The sequence below is a fragment of the Podarcis pityusensis genome (genome assembly GCF_964106645.2).
Source record: "Podarcis pityusensis genome assembly, chromosome: 8".
Lineage (NCBI taxonomy): Eukaryota > Metazoa > Chordata > Lepidosauria > Squamata > Lacertidae > Podarcis > Podarcis pityusensis.
The window spans coordinates 40,374,440-40,394,421 of record NC_138033.1 but is presented as its reverse complement, the minus strand read 5'-3'; the positions used below and the strand labels follow the sequence as shown (position 1 = coordinate 40,394,421).

The following is a 19,982-nucleotide window of genomic DNA, read 5'->3' as shown; positions in this document are numbered from 1 at the left end:
GACGGTTTACAATATAAAAACACAAAAATTCATAACATAGTAACAAACAAGAACAATGCCTCCCCATTAAGTCTTTTGACAGCTTTCTGAACCAATTTGAAAATTTTGGACTGTCTTCAAGGGCAGCCCTATGCAATGCACATGGCAGTAATCCAGCCTAGAAGTGACTAGAACATGGGTAACCAGAGGCTGGGTCTGATTTCCGCAGGTAATTGTCCAGCACCAATGAAAGCCTTGTAGCTTATTCTTACCCGAGTCATGTGACTTTGCAAGTAATTGCACCTGGCCAGTAAAGTGTTGACCGTGAATGTGTGAAAAAGATCACATTACTGTTCCATGATAAAAAAAGTCATAGACCACCTCTAATTGCTGGGCTTTGAGGTGTTTGCAACCAACAGATTCTCTCCTGCACAAAATGGCTTAAGATTGGATCACTTTGCTGTTGAGGCCAGAAGCAGTGACAGGCTTTTAAGGAAACAGGCTTCTGCAAAGAGGAAGTTCTGCCCTTCCTGCTGATCTTGGCTCTACATCTCATTATGTTTCCAGTACTTAGAGCACCGGGCATTATGGGCAGTATCACTGGGAGATAAGCAGTGTTTATATTTTTACATTTATTTTTGCTGGGAGGATGGAGAAGGATAGCAAATCAGACCCCCTGAGTCCAGTTATGAACGTGCATCTGAAGTTCTTTGGCAGGACACTGGACCACATTGAAGCGGTTTTCTCATTGCCGTACGGTTTTCTCATTGCCGTACTATGAGCTTCCATAATATTTACTTAAAGCTTCACTTTGCCTTCTGCTAAATATTGGAGACCATGATGGGTATGTGCTAGGAAAGAAGCAAAGCAATTTTTAAAGGTTCTCCGTTACTCAGCTTGGCATGTCGGGGCAAGATTAGTTATACACAATGGCGCTGTCAGGGTAGGACTTGGGGGCCGATGTCCAGGCTCCCCCTCAACAGAATGGGCAGTGGTGGCCCCAGGCCCAGCTGGTCTGGCTTGCCACATTTTGAAAGGAAGTAATAACAAGGGTTGATAATTTTTTTCAGGGCTACAGGAGCAGTGAATGTAAATGTTACCTTTGTACATGAGGCTAGTTTCTATACACAGTCACACACACACACCTCTCTGCAAGATGCACTAGCAGAGTTTAAGGGTACATTCCAGCCAGGCGAAAACACACAAAAAGGATGTACAGGGCCAGTAGGAGGTGTGGCCTGGAAAGAGTCTTGAGGGCCATGTAGAGAGACTTGGAGGGCCACATTCAGTTCCCAGGCCTGAGGTTCCCAACCCTGTAATACACATTGCCATCTAAAAAGGTGAGACCCCTTAAGTCCAGAGCCTAAACGTCTCTGTAACAGTACTGCTGCTTGTATAGTGTTATATGCGTTTTCAGTTTCGTTATTCTCAAAAACCCATTTCTGGTTAGGCACCCTCTTCCCTTTGTATACCTTGTGCAAACCCCATCCTGGCTCAAGTGACAGGGCGGGGCCAACCGTGAGGGGGTCTGATAGACTTGCAGGGAGGACGATGCTCAGCAGGGTAAACAAGAAATTCAGTATGTTTGTTTCTCTACCTTGCAAGCCGGCAAGGGTAAGTGGATGGAGGCTGCGGTGAAGCCTCGTGTGATGCACCTTACGGTATTGTTGCCATGGTGCTGGTTTAAAAATAGGGCTGTTGAGTGAACAAAGTTTTGTTTTCGAAAACAAAAACAAAACAGCATTTAAAGGCATTTGCGGCCTTTAAATCTGTGCAGAAAAACATTTTCAAAATCCTTGGGATCAGAAGATGTGGCCTGATGTGACTGTTTTGTCATGGAAATAACGTTCTAATGCATCTGCACTCTGCTGCTGAATGTTGGGTGGCTTTGGTTAATGTCAGGGTCAAGGAGCTTTTTGAGTGGCGGGAAAACACGTGGCAGAGCCCCGTGAGACATCACTTCTTAAATTTTTATCTGCTGAGAAAACAACGCTCCTCTATTTCCTGAATCACAGACTGTCTTCCTAACAGAGGGCACACCATACATTGAAAGCACATTTATACCACTTTGACAGCCAATGCTTCCCCCAAAGTATCCTGGGAACTCCTCACAGAGCTACAATTCCCAGCACCTTTAAGCTACAGTTCCCAAGATTCTTTAGAGAAGTGGAAGCCGTGACTGTTAAAAGGATGTAAGTCGTATGGTGCAGATACGACCAGAAACTAGTTTGCATGACTGCAGGGCTGCTCGGTCCAATACCAGTTTAAAGATAAAATATCCTAAGAAAGGAGGGTAGGGAACTTGACAAATGTGTTGTGGCATAAGCATTATGGTGTGACTAACTTAAATCCGTTGATTTCAGTTGATCTACATTGAGTTGGACTTAGTCCAGCCTTTGTCAATCTGGTGCCCTGTAGATGTTTCGGGCCTGCTACTCCCATCATCCCCAACAAGCACATCTCATGCTGGCTGGGGCTGATGGGAAATGTAGCCCCAAATATCTGGAGGGCACCAGAGTGGCAAAGGCTGACTCCATGTTGTGATAACACCTTCATTCTTTAAGGTGCCTTCCTTGTTTTGCTGCAAGAGAGTAACACGGCTACCCCGCTGCAAATCACTTATTTAGAAATTAGTTTAGAATTTTTTTTCAACAGGAGCTCTTTACCAAGTGGTTTTCAAATAAAGCAACGTAGATAGAACACAGCTAAAACTCACAAAACAATTAAAAAACAAATATACATTAAACCATCATCATTAAACACAGATAAAATCAGTAAGTATGTATATAATGGAGGGCATGTAATTGAAAAAGGGTCTCTGGGAGATTGCTAACGGGCAGATTGTATTCGATCTTGCCGCCTAAGGGTATTCTATATAATCTCTCTCTCTATATATGCATGTAGCCAATCCTGAAACATGGATGCCTCTAGAGCAGGAATCCAGAGATTTTAGCTGGCCACTGTCAGCACCACAAAGGAAGGGGAAGAACGCAAACACAATAAGAGCCCCCGAGCAAATGATCCTCTTCCTCTCAGCAACTGAGCAAGCTGCTCTTTAAAATCTACAACTGCTTTGAGAAAAAGAAGAGGAGGAGAATGCTTGGCTTATTTCAACGGCTGGTGTACAGGAATCCGTTTTGGTGCTCTGTTGATGCTCTTTGGCATCAAGATGCACGGATATAAATCATTCTGGATGGAAACAGCCCTCTTGAAATGTGACACTTCCCTGCAAAATAAGGGTGTCGAGGGAAGTTCTGCTTTCAGCAGCTCCTATTCCCCTCCCCGCCAGCTCTCAAGTCTTTTTTAAAGCTGCTGTAGTGCATCAGATCTGCAAATTTCGGCACCCGAGACATCCCTGAGGGTCCTGCAGTAGAAGCAGCTCTCTGAAGCAAACACGTTTCTGGAGCAATCTTGCTGACGACACTGATGATGCAGGTGCACAGGGAAGAGAAGTCCATTTCACAGCCATTTATGGCGAAGCTGGGTTAAAGGCACAGCAAAATAGCACATTTTTCCAAGGAAGGGAAAATAAAATAGGTAGGTAAACAGATATATATTTTTAAAACGTTTCCCAGTGCTTGAAAGACCTTCTGGGAAGGAAGGAAAAGGGCGGGGGCAGGAACAGAGAATGAGGGGTGGGAGGCTAGGAAAACAATTGCAAAAAGTGGGGGGGAAAATCAGGACCGACAAGCATCCCTTTTAATCTGATTTGGAAATGTAATTGCCTTGAATGATGCTCAGTGGTGAAATGGTCTTTGCTAAATTAGAAATTGATCTGAAAAGGAGTCCCCTTAGGAGATGAATGTTCATTGTTGGCTAATCAGGTGCTGAGTTTTTGAGATTAGCTAGAACTAATAGAAGGAGCTCCTTTGCTGAGACATCTCTGCTTTTATTCAGAGCCAGGCTCTTAGTTATAGAGAATGTTTTGTGTGTGTGTGTGTGTGTGTGTGTGTGTGTGTGTGTGTAGATAGATAGATAGATAGATAGATAGATGCATTTATTTTTCAGCCTTGAGGCTGAGACAGGAGGCCGGTTACCTGGGCAACAGGCAGATCGGGCCTGATTTCTCTGCAACGGGATGCTTTGTGGCTATGCAATCTCCATGAGCTCTCCTTTCCTATGAATAACAGGTCAAAGTACAAAAAGATAAGGCCCTGCTTGCCAGAGCTGGTACCTGCTTTTAACAGAGTTAACAAGCACTTAGGCCCAGGAGGTAGCTAACAAACATCAATGACTCAAAGAAGGAGAACCACCATCTATAAATTAGTTTCAGATGTAGTCAAAGTATTGTTATTATTATTAGACTTATTACTTGCCCTTCCCCAGCAGGTTACAGCCATTTAAAATTCAGGATTAAAACCAGTTAAAACAGATTACAGTCACAGGAATAGGATAGGCCTTGAAAACACACATCTCAGGTGTCAAAAGCTAGGGTAAAGATGTGCATCTTCAGCATTTGCTGAAAGTTCTTTAGTGAAGAAGACAGATATACTCTGTTGGGAAAGAATTCCACAAATTAGGGACTGCCATAAAGAATGCCCTCTCCCAGGCCACTGCACCCCAAACTTCTGAGGGCAATAGATCTACCAAGAGGGTCCTGTCCACTGATTATTAACCTGAAACGGTCTGTGGAGAAAGTGAAAATCTCACGGCTATTTGGGGACCTAAGCTGCTAGTTGTTTAGGACTTTAAACACTAAAATAAGTACCTTGAAGTGGGTCTTGAAACAAACTATGCAGCTGTTTTGGAACAGGAGTTATATGAGCTTTGTTGCCATTTTTATCCCACCTTTCCTCCACCCCCAGCCAATAACCTGACCACTACATTTTGGACTTCTTTACTTTTCTGAGTTGTTTTCAAGGGCAACCCCACATAGAGGGCATTGTGCTAATCCAGTCTGGAAGTTCCCAGAGCATGGAGTACTGTGGCCAAGTCATCTCTGTTCCAAAGGAACTTTAGCTGGCATTCCAGCCATAGCTGGAAATGTGTGTGTGATACATACATAATGTAAAATTGTAGTATCAGGACTTGATTTCCCTATGGCCCTCCAGAGTCTGTTTGCAGAGTGCTGCTCCCATGATCCCTGACCATTGACCATTCTGGTTGAGACTGATGGTGAGTCATACTATACAATATGTGGAGGGTGCCAGGTTGGGGCAGATTTATTTGGAGTATCACACCTTTGCATGCTCTCCAACACTGTTTAAGATCCCACATCCACAGGTGTGGATGAGTAGATTGTTCAGAGGTTCAGGAATCACAACATATGGCAGTAAAGCAGGGGTCACCCTTCAGATGTTGTTGAACTATAACTCCCCAGTTTAGGGTAAGGGTCATAGCTCAGTGGTAGAACATCTGCTTTCCATGCAGAAGGTCCCAGCTGTAGATTTTGCTGGAGACATTCAGCAGTAGCAGGAAAATTTTCCATTTCCCAAATAATAATAATAATAATAATAATAATAATAATAATAAAAACAACTGACAAGTAAACCTTGCTGCTCTAATGAGAAAAATATGGAAGCGTTCTTGATATGAGTCAGACAAGAGCTTTCGTTTTGCCAACCAAAAGCATAAAAGCCAGGATCTGAAGAAAAATTGCCAGAAGGAAATGAAAAAAGGAATGGAAGGTTTAAAGGAATATAGCTAGGTTGGTTTTTGTTCCACACTGGTTGTGTGCACACTTAAAATTAAACCATGGTTTAGCATTATGAGGGTTCAGAAGGTTTCGCTTCTGTTTTATGCAGCTTGCAGCTTGTGTTGTCCGAATTTCGACAAATGTAGCTAGTCTTGTTTCCATTAGTCATATTTAAGATTAACCATAGTTTAGGGTTCAGAGAATTTACTAAACTGCAGTTAATCTAAAGAGACACTTCCAATCTCACCCTGGCCATGTTGAAGGGAAAGGGGGAACAGAATGCACTAAACCATGGTTTAGTGAACATGGCCATTGTCTGTCTTCTGCAACAGATCTGGCTATGCCAGGAAATGCATTTGCTAGTTCAAAGCACAGCTGGAACCAGAAACGGTATTCTTTACAAGTCATTCAGTCTTCAAACACATGGAAGTAGGAAGCTCAATCCAGATTCTAGAAGTGACAAGCTATGTGCCAGGACCATATACTAGAAAGCTGTGTGTCTTTACAAAGCTATACATGCAGTAGTAGTGAGAAAGTCCACCTAGAACAGGCATAGGCAAATTTTGCCCTCCAGATGTTTTGGGACTACAGCTCCCATCATTCCTGACCACTGGTCCTGTTAGCTAGGGATGATGAGAGTTGTAGTCCCAAAACAGCTGGAGGGCCGAGTTTGGGGGTGCCTGATCTAGAAGTTTCTTTAAAAGGATGTATTGTGTTGGCTCCCTAGTTTGAACTCGTAGCTACAAATGGGAGTCTCCTTATATATAAGTTGCTTGTATATGTTATTGGGAATGTGAGAAGTTTGTAAACTGGTAACATCATATTATGTGAAATTATGGAAGACTGAGTCTTAGCAGAGCTCAAGGAAGAAATTAAAGATGCTGAGAGTGAACCTTGTCAAGTTGAGGCTTGCCTTGCAGCAAGCGAAGAAGGAATCCCCTGCAGAACCCTTGGCATTTTCTCATTTTGCTGGAGCTTGATTTCCTCTGTGCTCAGTAATAAATCAATAATTTCTGGCACACACAGCCCGTGGGAAACCGACCCACGTTTCAGATGTAGCATTAGTGTGTCTGCAAGAAAACGAGTGAATCACTGCCAGGAGAAGTGGTCCCAGCAGAAATCCTGTCATGGTTGGAAGCTGGGGTGGGCAAGGATTTTCTATCAGGGAAGAGGATATGTCTAGATTGCTATACTGAAGTCATGGAAAAATGCTTCAGTCTCTTGGGTGAAATTTGTTTGGTACATGGTGTGTGTGTGTGTGTGTGTGTGTGCGCGCGCACACACACACACACACACACACAGAATGTAGGACGCAAGATTGGCAGCGAATGGAAAAAACGAATTTGGGACAGAAAAAGGAATGGAAAGAGAAAAGAGGTCAGGATCTGTGCGTCTTTATGGGAGGGCCTGGTGACTTCACAGGGGACAGGGCAAATCTCTGGATGACAGTGCTCTTCCCATCTGTGTGCATTTCAAGTCCCATCCCACTGCACTGAAATCATGGCAAGGGTTTTGCTGATGTCATTCAATACCCTAGTGACCTGGGCACACGTCTTGACAAAATAGGCTTGGAGATAAGGGACGAAGGGTCATGTGGTGCTTCTATATTATTATATGCCATGCAGAAATTCCACCCATCTTATGCTCTCTTCAGTCCTTCCAGAAGGCAGAAAGGTCAGATTGACTTACTCCTTTTTAATAAAAAGGGAGAAAGGACGTACATTTTGAAAGCTAGTGTCAGATGTTAAATGATATTGGTTATTTTGTTTTTGTTTTTTAATAACATACTTCCCCTAAAATTGCGTATGTACTATCAGACTGGCGGTGTAATCCTTGGTGAGTTTACTCAAGAGTAAGACATACATGTAGAATTGCTGCCTTAGTGTCAGTTTCTTAAGCAACTGCTACACTTCCTTTCAAATTCATAGAGCAACTTGGTTAATTTGTGCTTCCAGTTAAAATTATACAATAGCAATGAAGTCAGAATGTGCAGAAAAAATAGAGGGGGCAGAATTAAAAAAACAACAGGTGTATGTTTGCTGTTGTCCTGTTTTGGAGTTGAGCACCAGAAATCTGCTCACACAGCCTTGAAATAAGACAGAGGTGAACATTGTCGGGTGATGGGAAAGGCTCTGCCAGAAACTCTTCAGAGGTGCTGCCAGTCAAAATAGACAGTGCTAGGCTGGATAGACTAAAGGTGCCTCTAGACTGTCAGTATTTTGTGGGAGCGATTCAACTGTGTGCCAGGATATTCAGGTTAGTGCAGTTAAAAATGGATTAAAGTGTTCTGTTGCCCTTGCACAACAGATCACTTAAAAAAGAGAGACTTTTTTTGCAGTTAGAAAAGTGATGGGGAAATGCATTAGAATGTGTGGAAAATGGGAAGGCGTATAAACACCCAACAAGCACTTCGGGATGAATAGTCATTGTTGTACAGCATCCCCACAAACAAATCCGAATGACTGCTCAGTAAATACCAGCTATAATCTAACCTCCATGTAAGCTTTGTGCAAGCCAATCGTGATGAATGCTCAATAAATAGGTCCTCTTGAGCAACCCAGACCTGGCATAAGGCAGGTTTCCTATGCTTATATGTGCAGTCAACTCATAACTTACGCACATTTAACTTGCGTGAATTCAGCTTTATGCACTTGGCCAAAAAAAGTGGGGGGGGGGGGCAGACATCCAGGAAAAAAGGGGGCAGGGAGTGGGAGAGAAGGGGGCGGAATCAGCAATCCCCCTCATCACTGCACTCATCTTGGAAGAGTGTTTGGAGGGGTAATCGGAGAGTGAGAACAGCCTTGGGCGAGTGTTTGTAGGTGCATGAAGAGTCTGCATTGCTTTTTATGGGCCATTTCCCGGTTTTTAAATGGTTTGTTTTGATTATATGCGATTTTGTATGCTATCCCCAGAATGTACCCCCCCCCCACGTAAGTTGAGAGTGGTCAGTACCAGTTGGTAAATGGTTGTCTGTATTCGCACATTGTGAGTACAAGATAGCAGTTGAGTGCCACTGAGCGCCTAGAGTGTTTCTGCTGAGAAAAGCAGAATTGCATCCAGGAGCAAATTCAAGATACTGGGGTTGAGGTCTCTAGAGGGCTGTTGTGTATTTCCGCCCACATTTTGCAAAAGATAACAGTGCATTGTGCAAGCATATTTAAACTCCTCTGGCCCCAAGAGCTGAAGTGGAGAGAGGAGGGAGGGAGAGAAATTGATCTTCCTCTCCTTGTGACTCTTCCACAGTGGGAGTCTAGCGAGATTAACCCTGAAGCTCTAAGCTCTGCTTCAAACAATATCTTTTGGGCATCGCCAACCAGTCATTCCAGGTCTTTCTTCAACAGCAGACAGTTTTGTTCACTTCTTCCTTTGAACTGCAGCTCCAGAGGGTTTGGTGTTTTGTTTTCAAGTCTCTAAGGATTATTATTTTTTGTAAGGCTGTGCAGAGAACTTTGTGCAGGCCTTTTTTAAAACAAACAAACATTTTTTAAAAAAAAGAAAAAGAGCTGCAAAGGATAAATTTGGCATTTGCATCCAAACGGCCAGCATCGCCCAGTGCCAACAGTTCTTCCTGAGCAGATCTCTGCCAGATTAGAAAATTCAGCGCTGGAGGTCGGCTTCGCGAATGGATTCTGAGGTGCAAGGGGTGGGGATTTGGGGGTGAGGAGTTTTGGGGGCCTGGACTGCCTTTATGGATATATTGTTTGTTTTTCTGTTTTTGCTTTTCTCGTTCTGCTTTACTTTCTGAACCAGGGAGGCTATACAGGATGAGAATCTGTTGGGGCCTTTTTCTTCCCTTAGGCTCCAATCAGGCAGAAATATACAGCCTGCAAATCTGAAAACCCATTTGCTTTTATTCGGTGCTTTATGGAAAACCTAGAAAGAGTTTGGGAAAGAAAATTGGGCGTGGGGTAACCACAGAAATAGCTGTGGAATAGATGCACTGTTTGGAAATTGTGGTTGCTTGTTGCACGATTGCAGTGACGATTTCTGCTTTATTGTCAAGGGAATCGTGTTTTTAGCTGTTACAGAAGAATGTGCTTGTAAGTACAATTAATAGTGTTAAGAACAGCCTTAAAGTAGCAGCTTTTAAAGGCAAAGAAATTCATTGGGGCGCAGCCTTTTCTGGGCCAGTGGCTGTCTGCAAAGTGGTCTCTTGACCCCCCACTTTTGCCAGTCTTCCAGATGCAACACAGTTGCACTGGGTGCAAAAGACTTAACATTTATACCTCCAGCATTAATAAGTAGCATTTTACCGTTGTTGTTGTTGTTGTTGTTGTTGTTGTTGTTGTTGTTGTTGTTGTTGTTTTGATATCCCAAAAATGATTTCCTCTTGTCCTCAAGAGTGAGGAGAAGGGGAAGATAGAAATGTACCCTGAGAATTCTACTGAGGAGCCTAGGGGTAGCAAACAAATGGTTAAATAGAAGGCATTACAGGGCAGGTGAAGGACACACCAGAAGGAGCGTACAACCTTCTGTAGGGGAGACTACAAAAGCGGGGCAGGTCACCTCTGATACTCATATCTTTTACTGTTTGATCTTAGGTTCTGTTTTTTGTTTGTTTAGTTCCAATCGTGTTCATAATCGTGTACATGATACCAGCCCTATGTAGCGTTGCTGTTCGTTGCTTACTGATTTATTTATTTATTTATTTATTTATTTATTTATTTATTTAAAATCTCCCGTTTTGTTGTAGTTTATGGTTTTTACATTATATACTGCTTTGGTATTGGCAGACGATGAAAGGTTTGTAAATCATTTGACTAAATAAATGCATGCATTAATAGATGGATGACTTTGCATAGGATCACTGATTTGATGCAGTCTATAAGGCAGATTTCTAACTTATTCAGAGCAAGATCCACTGAGCAGGTCTGTAGGACTCAATAGTGCATGTGCAAGAGAAATATGGGAAGTTCAGAGCGGGATGGCCAACATTACAGGGAGACAATTGTCCGGAAGCAAGGGAGATGACAAAGAAACAAGGCTAAGAGGTCGGCATCTTCACTAATTTACATTTCTATCCACCTGCCCAACAGTGTCTGTTGTTGTTGTTGTTGTTGATTACACACCCTTCACCCCAAGGTCCCAGGGCAGGTTACAACAGTTGAAAATACAACATTGAAGCCAGTTTTAAAAACAAAAAATTGCAAAAAAATAATTAAAAAATGCAATAACAAAATATAGGTTAGGTCCTGAAAATATACATATCAGATGTCAGAGGCCAGGGTAAAAGAGTTGCATTCTTTAAAGAAAGCTCTCCCAACCTGATGCCCTCCAGATGTTTTAGTCTACAACTCACATCAGTTCCAGGTGGCACTGACTGGGGTTGATGGGAGCTGTAGGCTAAACCATTGGGAGGGCACCAGATATGGGGAGGCTGCTGTAAGAGGATCTCTTAGAATCATATAATTGTAGAGTTAGAAGGGACCATGAGGATCATCTAGTCCAACCCCCTGCAGTGTAGGAATCTTTTGTGCAACATGGGGTTTGGACCCACGACTCTGAGATGAAGAGTCTCATGCTTTACCAACTGAGCTATCCCAATAATTTTGCAAAACCTGGTCAATGTAACTCGAAGGTTGCATTTGGTGGTGTGCAGTATGTAAACATGAAGGCCTTTGTGTGGTTTTGTTATTATGGTGGTGTTTTCTGGCCTTCAGCCTGATGGTTAAAATGGTGCGCTTTTTTTGCCTCTTTTTGCCTCTTATAGAATTTTAATTCAAAGGCCAACTCCTTTGGCATGGTTTTTCAAGCTTGATTGTTTTCAAAGACCAAACCCATAAAAGTGAAAACCTGTGGCATAGGCTACACAGACTCCTCCCCTCCTCCCCCCCTTTGTTTTTCTGCTGCCTTTGGGGTAGAGAAATGGCATCGCTTTTTATATTATCATTATTATTATTATTATTAAGCATAAACCGAGATGCCATCTGGGGGGAAATATTGATTGATGAGCAAATAAACATAGATCAGGCATCCACTGTTCTCGAAATCAACCAAGCTGCATTAGCCAATGGAAAACTCATCACATCAGACTGTAAGATGAACAAGATAAAAGGCTGCAATGCTCTCTGCTCTGTAAATGATAAAACAGAACCATAAAGTGGGCACCTCAGAAGAGTGGGTATGGAAGAGATTATTGCTTACGTTTATTATGCTGAGCAGTTTTCCATCTCTGAAAAGGGCCTCAGTGACTGGGATATAAAAACCCATTTTGAACATGGCTAAATTGTTGTTTTTTTTTACCCCAATTCTAACCCATGGGGCCTTCAGTGAGCTACCATCCAACTTTCTGATCAGGTCTACCCCTGCCCAGTTCTAGGAATATTGCAGCACCAGATGCTCCCAGTTCAACCAGAAAGCTTTAAGAAATGATGGTGACACCCGTATGACACCATGGCTGCTTAAAGGGCATCAGAAATGTCAAAGCTGTTCCTAAAATACAGTTTCCTACTACAAATGGTTATTGGAGGCATACTGTCTATGAAAATGGGAGGCTACATTTACCTATAATTTCTAATAACGTTGACATCCATTAAGAATCCTGGTTGTCTGATGACATCAAGTTTTGCTAAAGTAGTACAATGTGGAGGGCGGGGAATGTATGGAAAACTGTTTGGAGGACCATACCCTTAATTATTCATTCATTCGTTTGTTTGTTTAGTGGCATTATTAGCCATTCAAAATATCATCTTTTCCCATGGTGTCCAACATTTAAAGCCACAAAATACAGAACAATGTAATCAAATAATAATAACAGAACCCTTCTTTTGCATTTAATTCCTGATCTGTATTTTAATGTAAAGCAGGGATGGAGAACCTTCGGCCTGTAAGATGTTGTTGGACTACAGTTCCCATCATCCCTGACCACTGCCCACACTTTGTGGGGCTGATGGGAGTTGGAGTCTAACAGCATCGAGAGTCCAAGTTTCCCATCCTTGATGTAAAGGGGGTGGGGTGGAATTCCCTATGCACATTAGTTACCTTTAATTTGGGTTTATTGAGCCAAATATTTGTTGTGTGAATCAGGCCATCATGTATCTGTTTTCTAAAACCCTAAAGAGAAACAAAACAAGCGAAACCCCAAAACAGAAAAATAAGAATGTAATTTTCCACCACAGAGTAAAATGTGGCTTCCTCTTTCCTTAGTTCTTTTTAGGGTTCCCCCCCCACACACACCTGCAGAGCTAGAAGCAGGAAGCATAGAACAAATGCAAAGGTCTCTTTTGACCATATGGCATGTGGAAAGTTGCTTATATTGTATTCTCTCCCCACCCCCCTTTTTTTATAACCTTACACCTGAACTTGTGTGGCTTTTATTTTATTTATTCTCCTAGAAAAAGATCTACAAGTATAAGAAGGTTCTGAGTAACCCAAGCCGCTTGGAGGTGGTTCTGAAGGAGATCCGGACCTTGGTGGACATGGCGCTAACGTCACCTTTGCAGGATGAATCGATTCATCAGGCTCCACTGGAGATTGTTTCCAAGTTGCTCTCAGAGGTAAACTTTGTGCTGCTCTTTTCTGTTAAAAAAATGTTAAGTCTCAAATGTGTACCTGGATATCCAATGCCAAACAATATCTTTGAAGAAGTGATTGCGTGCAGCTGTTTACCTTGTCCAAACCAGGACTCCCAATTTGCCGGGTCACCCAAAATTTGCAGGTAGGCAGGCACACATGTAGCATCTTTGCACTGTTTTGCCATATTCATTAACGAGCTGGGTGGAGGGAGGTGGAACAACAGAGGCAAATCATGCAGAGGATAAGAAATGATTTGAAAAGCAGACTATGTGAACAGCTGCTGAAAGATGTTGGGCATTTACTTGTTTTTTGAATGCCGTATACTCCTGCCTCCTCTGTCAAAGCTCCAAATAAACCTAGAAAACTGGTAAATGTGCAATCAGTTTATATTTATATAAATATAAACAGCAATTCCTTCAAAATGCGTAACTTCCAGAGGAAAAACCATGTTAGTCTGTCATAGTGAGAAAACAAAGAACCATAGAAGTAAAGATTTATTGTCTTGTAGGCTTTTGCAGACTGCAGCTCACATAGTCAGATGCACAAAATATATAGGGCAACTGTTGAGGGACACACTATCTTGAGGATGGTCTTTTGGGGGGCACATGTAGGCTGATGGTCAAAAGTGTGTGTGTGACCATCCTCCCTCTCTTCTGCCCCCCTTCTTCCCCATCTAGTGGGCTGCCAGGAAAGAAACAGAGGGCTTTTGAAATTAAACAAGAGCCACGTGGGATTCAGCTGAGGGCTGCATGTGGCTACAGAGCCAGTGGGTGGTATTCTGTAATACTCCTACTCAGAGTAGGCCCACTGAAATTATTGGGCATGGCTAACTTAAGTTCATTCATTTCCATAGATATTCTCAGAGTAAGAGTCAAATACAACTCCAAAGTTGCCCATCCCCGATAAATGAGGCATGTTCCAGCCAAAGGGAAGCACTTTGAAGCATGAGTGTCCATAGGACTTTTCCAGGGGAACAGGCGAGGGACTAAAACACTGAATGGGAGAAGTAGACATGAGAAAGGTAGTGTCTGTACATTTTGCCTTGCATCTCAGGTTCTGCAAATGCCAGGAACCCACAATCGGGGGATTACGGTTCATTGCCGGGCTCTCTCCTTTTGAAATAAATGAGATCATGTCCATACTATAAGGGAAAATACCGTTTTTTAAAAAAAGCAACTATTCAGAGTTTGAGCAAAGTAAAACAAGTCTTCCACCTTTTCCTAAAAATTGTTAATGTTAGGATGGAGCAGGTCTCATTAGACCAACTGATTCCAGAGAGACACGAGAAAGGCCCTGCTCCCATACTATCAGCCATGCAACATGATAGCATTCTGAGTATGAACTTTGTCTGTGAGATGTGCAGGCAGGTTTTGTGCCACTATAGACCAAATTTGGTTAATAGAAATATAGCAAGATTTGCAGCTCAACTGCAGAGCATCTGCCTTGCATGCAAAAGGTCCCAGGTTCAATCCCCGGCAATCTCCAGGTAGGGCTGGGAATGACCTCTGTCTGAAACTCTGGAGAGCTGCTACCAGCCAGTGTTGACAATACTAAGCTAGGGGGCCACCAGGTGGCGCATTGGAAGATGGCCGACAATAACATCTCTCTGACCCATATGAGGTAATAAGAGGCTGCTATGGGAAGTATGCAGTCTTCCTACCCCCCCAAGGAGATGGGGGGGCTGCCTTGCCAGCGGTGTCCACAATGCACCCCCAGATCCGAGAGTCGGGAGTGCCGGTCACTTGGCACGAGCCCTCAATGAAGTCAGCTCTTCCTGACACCGATTCCAATCAGCGCGCGCTGGTTAGCTTCAGCCCGGAATTTTAATTGGAAATATATAATTGGAATGAAGCTAAAGCACTTACATCAAGCAAAGTTTGAGAGATAAGGCTGCTGATTAATGCATCTCTGTGTTTGGAGCGACGGGAGGAGACAAATAAATCAAGCAATGAACCACCATTACGAGACTGGTATGTGCGGAGCGAAAAAAGAGGGGGGGGTGGAGGAAAAAACTTTTATTTTTTTTGCCTCATGTGAGTATTTATAAACCTCCACCCCAAGAGAGACGAATCGTCGCCTTTTACTAATCGCAAGCAAGAATTTAAGAGCTGTGTGGAGTGAATTATTGAGTGGAGAGAGGACTGGTAAATATGGAGTGCGGAAGAAAAATTCTATGACGCAGTTGTTAATGACGTCTTGCTAAGACAGGCTTGTCGAAGAAAGACGAGGGGAGGAGGACCAGGGTCATTGGAATGTAGATGATGGATTGAATGTGATACCTGGCACAGCCCCTTTGTGATATATGTGGCAAGCTTGGGAAAATTAATAGGACGGACCGAGGATAAATTTTTGAAGAAGGGGAGTAATGGCGGCTGTCCTTAGGAGATATGACTTTTGGAGTGTGCAAAATCCACGCAGATGTTGTTTGTTCCTAACCTGCTTGCGAAGATTATCAGAGATTGCAAAGAAAGGAATACATGATAACAACAAGAAGATGAAGAAGTAATAAAGAGACTATATGGACAGAGCTGGATAGAATCGTTTGATAAAAGCAGTAACAGAAGTGATGTTTTGATTCTCGTTCGGAGCTTGATGTAAGGGTACCCCCAACAAAATTTGCTTTATTGCCAACTGCAGTTTGCTTTATTGCTAGGTTTGCTTTTAATTTTGTTGTGATATATTTATTGCAAGCTGCCTTGAGTACGATTTTATCATTGGAAGGTGAGATATAAATGTCCAAACAAATAAATAGTGACTACTCGAACTGGCCGTGACTCTCCAGGGTCTTAGGCAAAGGCCTTTTCTGTCAGCTGCTACCCAAGATCTTACTCAAGACCCGTTTTCCCATAGAAATAAGGACTCAAGAAGGGCCCGTCTGGTCTAGCTTCCTGTTCTCACAGTGGCCAACCAGGTGCTCATGGGAAGCCTGAAAGCAGGCTGAACTGAGCACAAGAGCACTCACCCCACTTGTGATTCTTAGCAACTGCTATTCAGAGACATACAGTGGTACCTCTGGTTACATACTTAATTCGTTCCAGAGGTCCGTTCTTAACCTGAAACTGTTCTTAACTTGAGATACCAATTTAGCTAATAGGGCCTCCTGCTGCCACCGCACCGCCGGAACACGATTTCTGTTCTCATCCTGAAGCAAATTTCTTAACCCGAGGTACTATTTCTGGGTTAGCAGAGTCTGTAACCTGAAGTGTCTGTAACCTGAGGTACCACTGTACTGCCCCCGACAGCAGAGGCAGAACATAGCTATAATGGCTAGCAGTCATTGATAGCCTTATCCTTCCTCGATTTGCCTTATCCTCTCTTCAATCCATCCAAGTGGGTGACCTTCACTGCTTCTTGTGGGAGTAAACTCTAGCGTTGCCAAGGGTTGAAGCTAGGATCTTTTGCATTAAAAGCACAGGTTCTGCTGCTGAGCTGTGTTCCCTCTCCCACTTAGGAAAATGTGTAAGGGGAGAAGCCATAGCCCAGAAGTAGCCAACAGCCCTCCAGCTGTTGCTGAACTACAGCTTCCACCAGTCCCAGCCAAAATGAACCCAGTGGTCGAGGATGATGGGAATTGTAGTCCAACAACATCCGGCAGGGAGCATGTTGCCTATCGCTGCCATAGGTTAGTGGTGGTGCACATTCAATCTAGACAAAAAGTCCCAGTTAAAGATCTTGGATAGTAAGGGGGAAAGTTACGAGAGCACTGTGTATGCAACTATGCTGTGTACACAGAATAGTTCCATTGAAATTAATGGGCTTAAATTAGTGATGTCTGTTCGTTTCAGTGGGTCTATTCTGAGGAGAACTAATTTTGGATAACTGGAAAGCTTTTGTCAGTCAGAGCCAACAGTACTTGGCTACATGGTTCAATTGGGCATAAGTTATCCAGAAATGTTCATTGTGGGTTGTTGACTTGGACAGACACCTTTGGTATGGGAGACATTCTTCAGTTATGAAGACCAAGGTGACCTGCATATACACATGCAAATTTTCACGTGCAGGCCACAGATTCAGGACCAAAGCTGAGCTCACTGTCTTTGCTTTCACACAAAAATCCAGTATTGGTCCCACCTATCCCCAGCAGCCCAAAATTAGTGGGGGTGGGATGAACAGTCTTTTTGGTTGTCATTGATCACTGGAAGTTAGAAACTCTTACAGATCCACTGCAAATCACCCAGGTGCTGCTGTGGTACCTTCTGCCAATCCCTGCTCTGGGGCCTGTGCTTGGATGAGATGCTCTTCAGGTCCAGTCTTGTAACTCAGTGCAGGACAAAGGGATGGGTTCTAGAACATATGGGAGCTGATGGGCCACTCTTTTAAGACTGTGCCATATTGGCCACTCTTCAAGACAGGACACTTAAGGGAAAAGGACTTGCAAGCCTACCCAGATTTAAAAAAGAAGAAAAACAGAGCAGGCTTGCTTGCTGATTTTCTCATTTGTTTTCCCCTTTCAGAATAATAACTTAACCACTCAAGAGCATGAAAACATTATTGTGGTGAGTATGGAGTAACATATTTTTGTCGTTAACTTCATTTAGTTTTGCTTACCCTTTCCCCGTCTTTTTTTCTTCTGCTCATTTTTCTGTACTGTTCTATAGATCTAAAACTGGTTTCATTCTCAGGGTTTCTCCTCACTACCACAAAGAAATTTGGAATGGTAGTTTCATGAGCGTATGAGAGTTTTTCTGTACATCCTAACAAAAATGCAGTTTCTAAATTACTTGGGAGGGGGGGGGGTCTAAGTTTGAGGAAGCCATGGTTATAAATTCTACTCTAGGCCACACTCCTGACTGGTTCAGGACCTGTTGGTTCCAGCAGGTATGGGAACAGATCATAAAGACATATGAGATGTTCACTTTGCCTAGTTAATTTGCGTTTGTTCCATCATGCTTTTTTAAGCAGTTTTTTTTGTCAGTTTTTGCATTATTACTGACTTGAGCTGCTGCAATTGGGAAAATGTAATACATTTCTTAAAAATAGCACTGCATTGAAAGCATCCTCACATGTAACATTAAGACAAGCAATGGCTGAACTCAAGCAAGCAAATGTGTGGGCTCTCAGAGAGGGGATTGTGGCCTCTTTGCTCCTCATTCTGATGCGACACTGCCCTAAGCTAAGCCATGATTTGTCTTGGCACAGCAGTGGGGAATCTCATGCGGCCCTCCAAGTCTCTCTGTCTGGCCCTTGGAACTCTCACTAGGCCATACCACAGGCAAACAATATTTGCAAAAAGTGCAAACTTTAGGGAAAGGTGTGTGCATAATGCATTATATTAGGGGGTTTTCTTGCAAAAATGTTTACATTAGGCACTTTGGAGGTGCCTCACCCATTTCCTGCATAAATATCTAATCCCAAATGTTTCTGGTTTGCTAGTTAAATAAGAGGAAAAGTAAGTATTTGTCCTCTCCATTGAGCCATTAAAAATAAATAAATAACTAAATAGATCCTAATGATGCTAGCAATTTGTTAGAGAGGTGAAAATTGCCTCCCCTCATTCTAATTTAATTTCGGCCACTGGCGATTTCCAAGAGATTTACTTGGTAATCCAATATAGGATGTTGCCATCACCTGATCATATCATGTCTCGGCAAATCTTCCAGCAAAAGCAACACGACATCAGAGCACAGCTGTCGCCAGGTGTGAATTTTGCACTTAGCCACCACTCGGGAGCCCAGTTGAGCTGGGTGGTTGTCATGGCAATCAGTTTCCAAAGCCACAGTTAACATTTCCTTTCGATCCCAAATAGGTTAATTTGTGCTCCCTGTTATTACCTGGCAGCAATATAGTCAGAATGCCCTTTGAGGGGTCGGGTGGGCCACTTAAAAACAAGAGCAAATGTTCTCTGCTGTCCTGATTTGGAGTTCAGCAGCAGCAGGATGGAGGTTCAGGACGCTTGCCCCATTGTTTCCTGCAAAAATCCTATAACTTTTTATACCACAAACGTTGTACCTGGGGTGTTGTTCTGCTTTTATTGTGCCATAGTGCAAATGGGCCTCTCCAGGTGGCAATAATATGGTAACATAGGGGGAGGCAATGTAGAATAATTAATAAAACAGAATGATGTGTGAACAGCTGGAAAAGGCACTCCTAACCACCTGAGCCTCCAGTGACAGGGTTGAATCCAGGAGCAGCCCCCAAACTTCAGATCTGCTCCTCCTTATTGGCATATACAATCCTTAACGACCTGGGGCCAGTTTGCCTGAAGGATTCCATTACCCATTTGTGCCCACTTGACCTCTTCTGTTTGTGCCACACAATGTTGCTAGTGCACTCATAAGGAACTGATCCTTCACTGTCACGCCTCCTGCCCTCTGGAACTCCCTTCCCATTGACATTAGGCAGTCACCATTGCTGTACTCTTTTCGGCACCTGCTAAAAACTTTTTAGCCTACCCAGACATGTAAAGTCAACGTATATTTTTAGGTTATAATGTATGTATTTAATTGGCTGGTTTTATTTCTGTTACTGGTTTTTTTATACATACACGTATATAAAAACAGACTTGTTTTTAATTTGTGACTCTTAACGACAAATTTGATGCATATTGTACATTCTTTGTAAGCTGCTTAGAGATTTCATTTATTCTTAAGCCGTATACAAATTCTGTTAGGTAAATAAATGTGTGCAAACTTCTGGCGTTTGAAAGATTTAACACAAAGTGTCCCAGCTGTTGTGCTTAAAGAGATCAACTTTGTAAACTGATACCAGGAATCCCTTAGTTCAGGGATAGAAAGGCCCAAGGGCCTCCCCGGATACTGAGAATCTTTTGTTCCAGCAACGCTGTAATTTACAATGAAGGCAGCAGTGACATAATGTCATTACATGCACCACAGCAGCTATAAACCTTTAATAT

The 19,982-nt window shown here is 42.9% G+C and overlaps 1 protein-coding gene across 3 annotated transcripts in view; it reads left to right on the top strand.

The window, feature by feature from the left end:
* The window catches only part of CMIP (c-Maf inducing protein), a 149,613-nt gene that overhangs the window by 97,525 nt on the left and 32,106 nt on the right, over window positions 1-19,982 (top strand). For 2 of the 3 annotated variants that reach the window (XM_081015817.1, XM_081015818.1), the window contains exons 4-5: window positions 12,949-13,110; window positions 17,584-17,625. In XM_081015817.1, the coding sequence (XP_080871943.1) occupies window positions 12,949-13,110; window positions 17,584-17,625 (204 nt within the window). Of the gene's footprint in view, window positions 1-9,125; window positions 9,249-12,948; window positions 13,111-17,583; window positions 17,626-19,982 lie in introns of those variants that run through there. The other variant, XM_081015819.1, reaches the window with a different exon arrangement.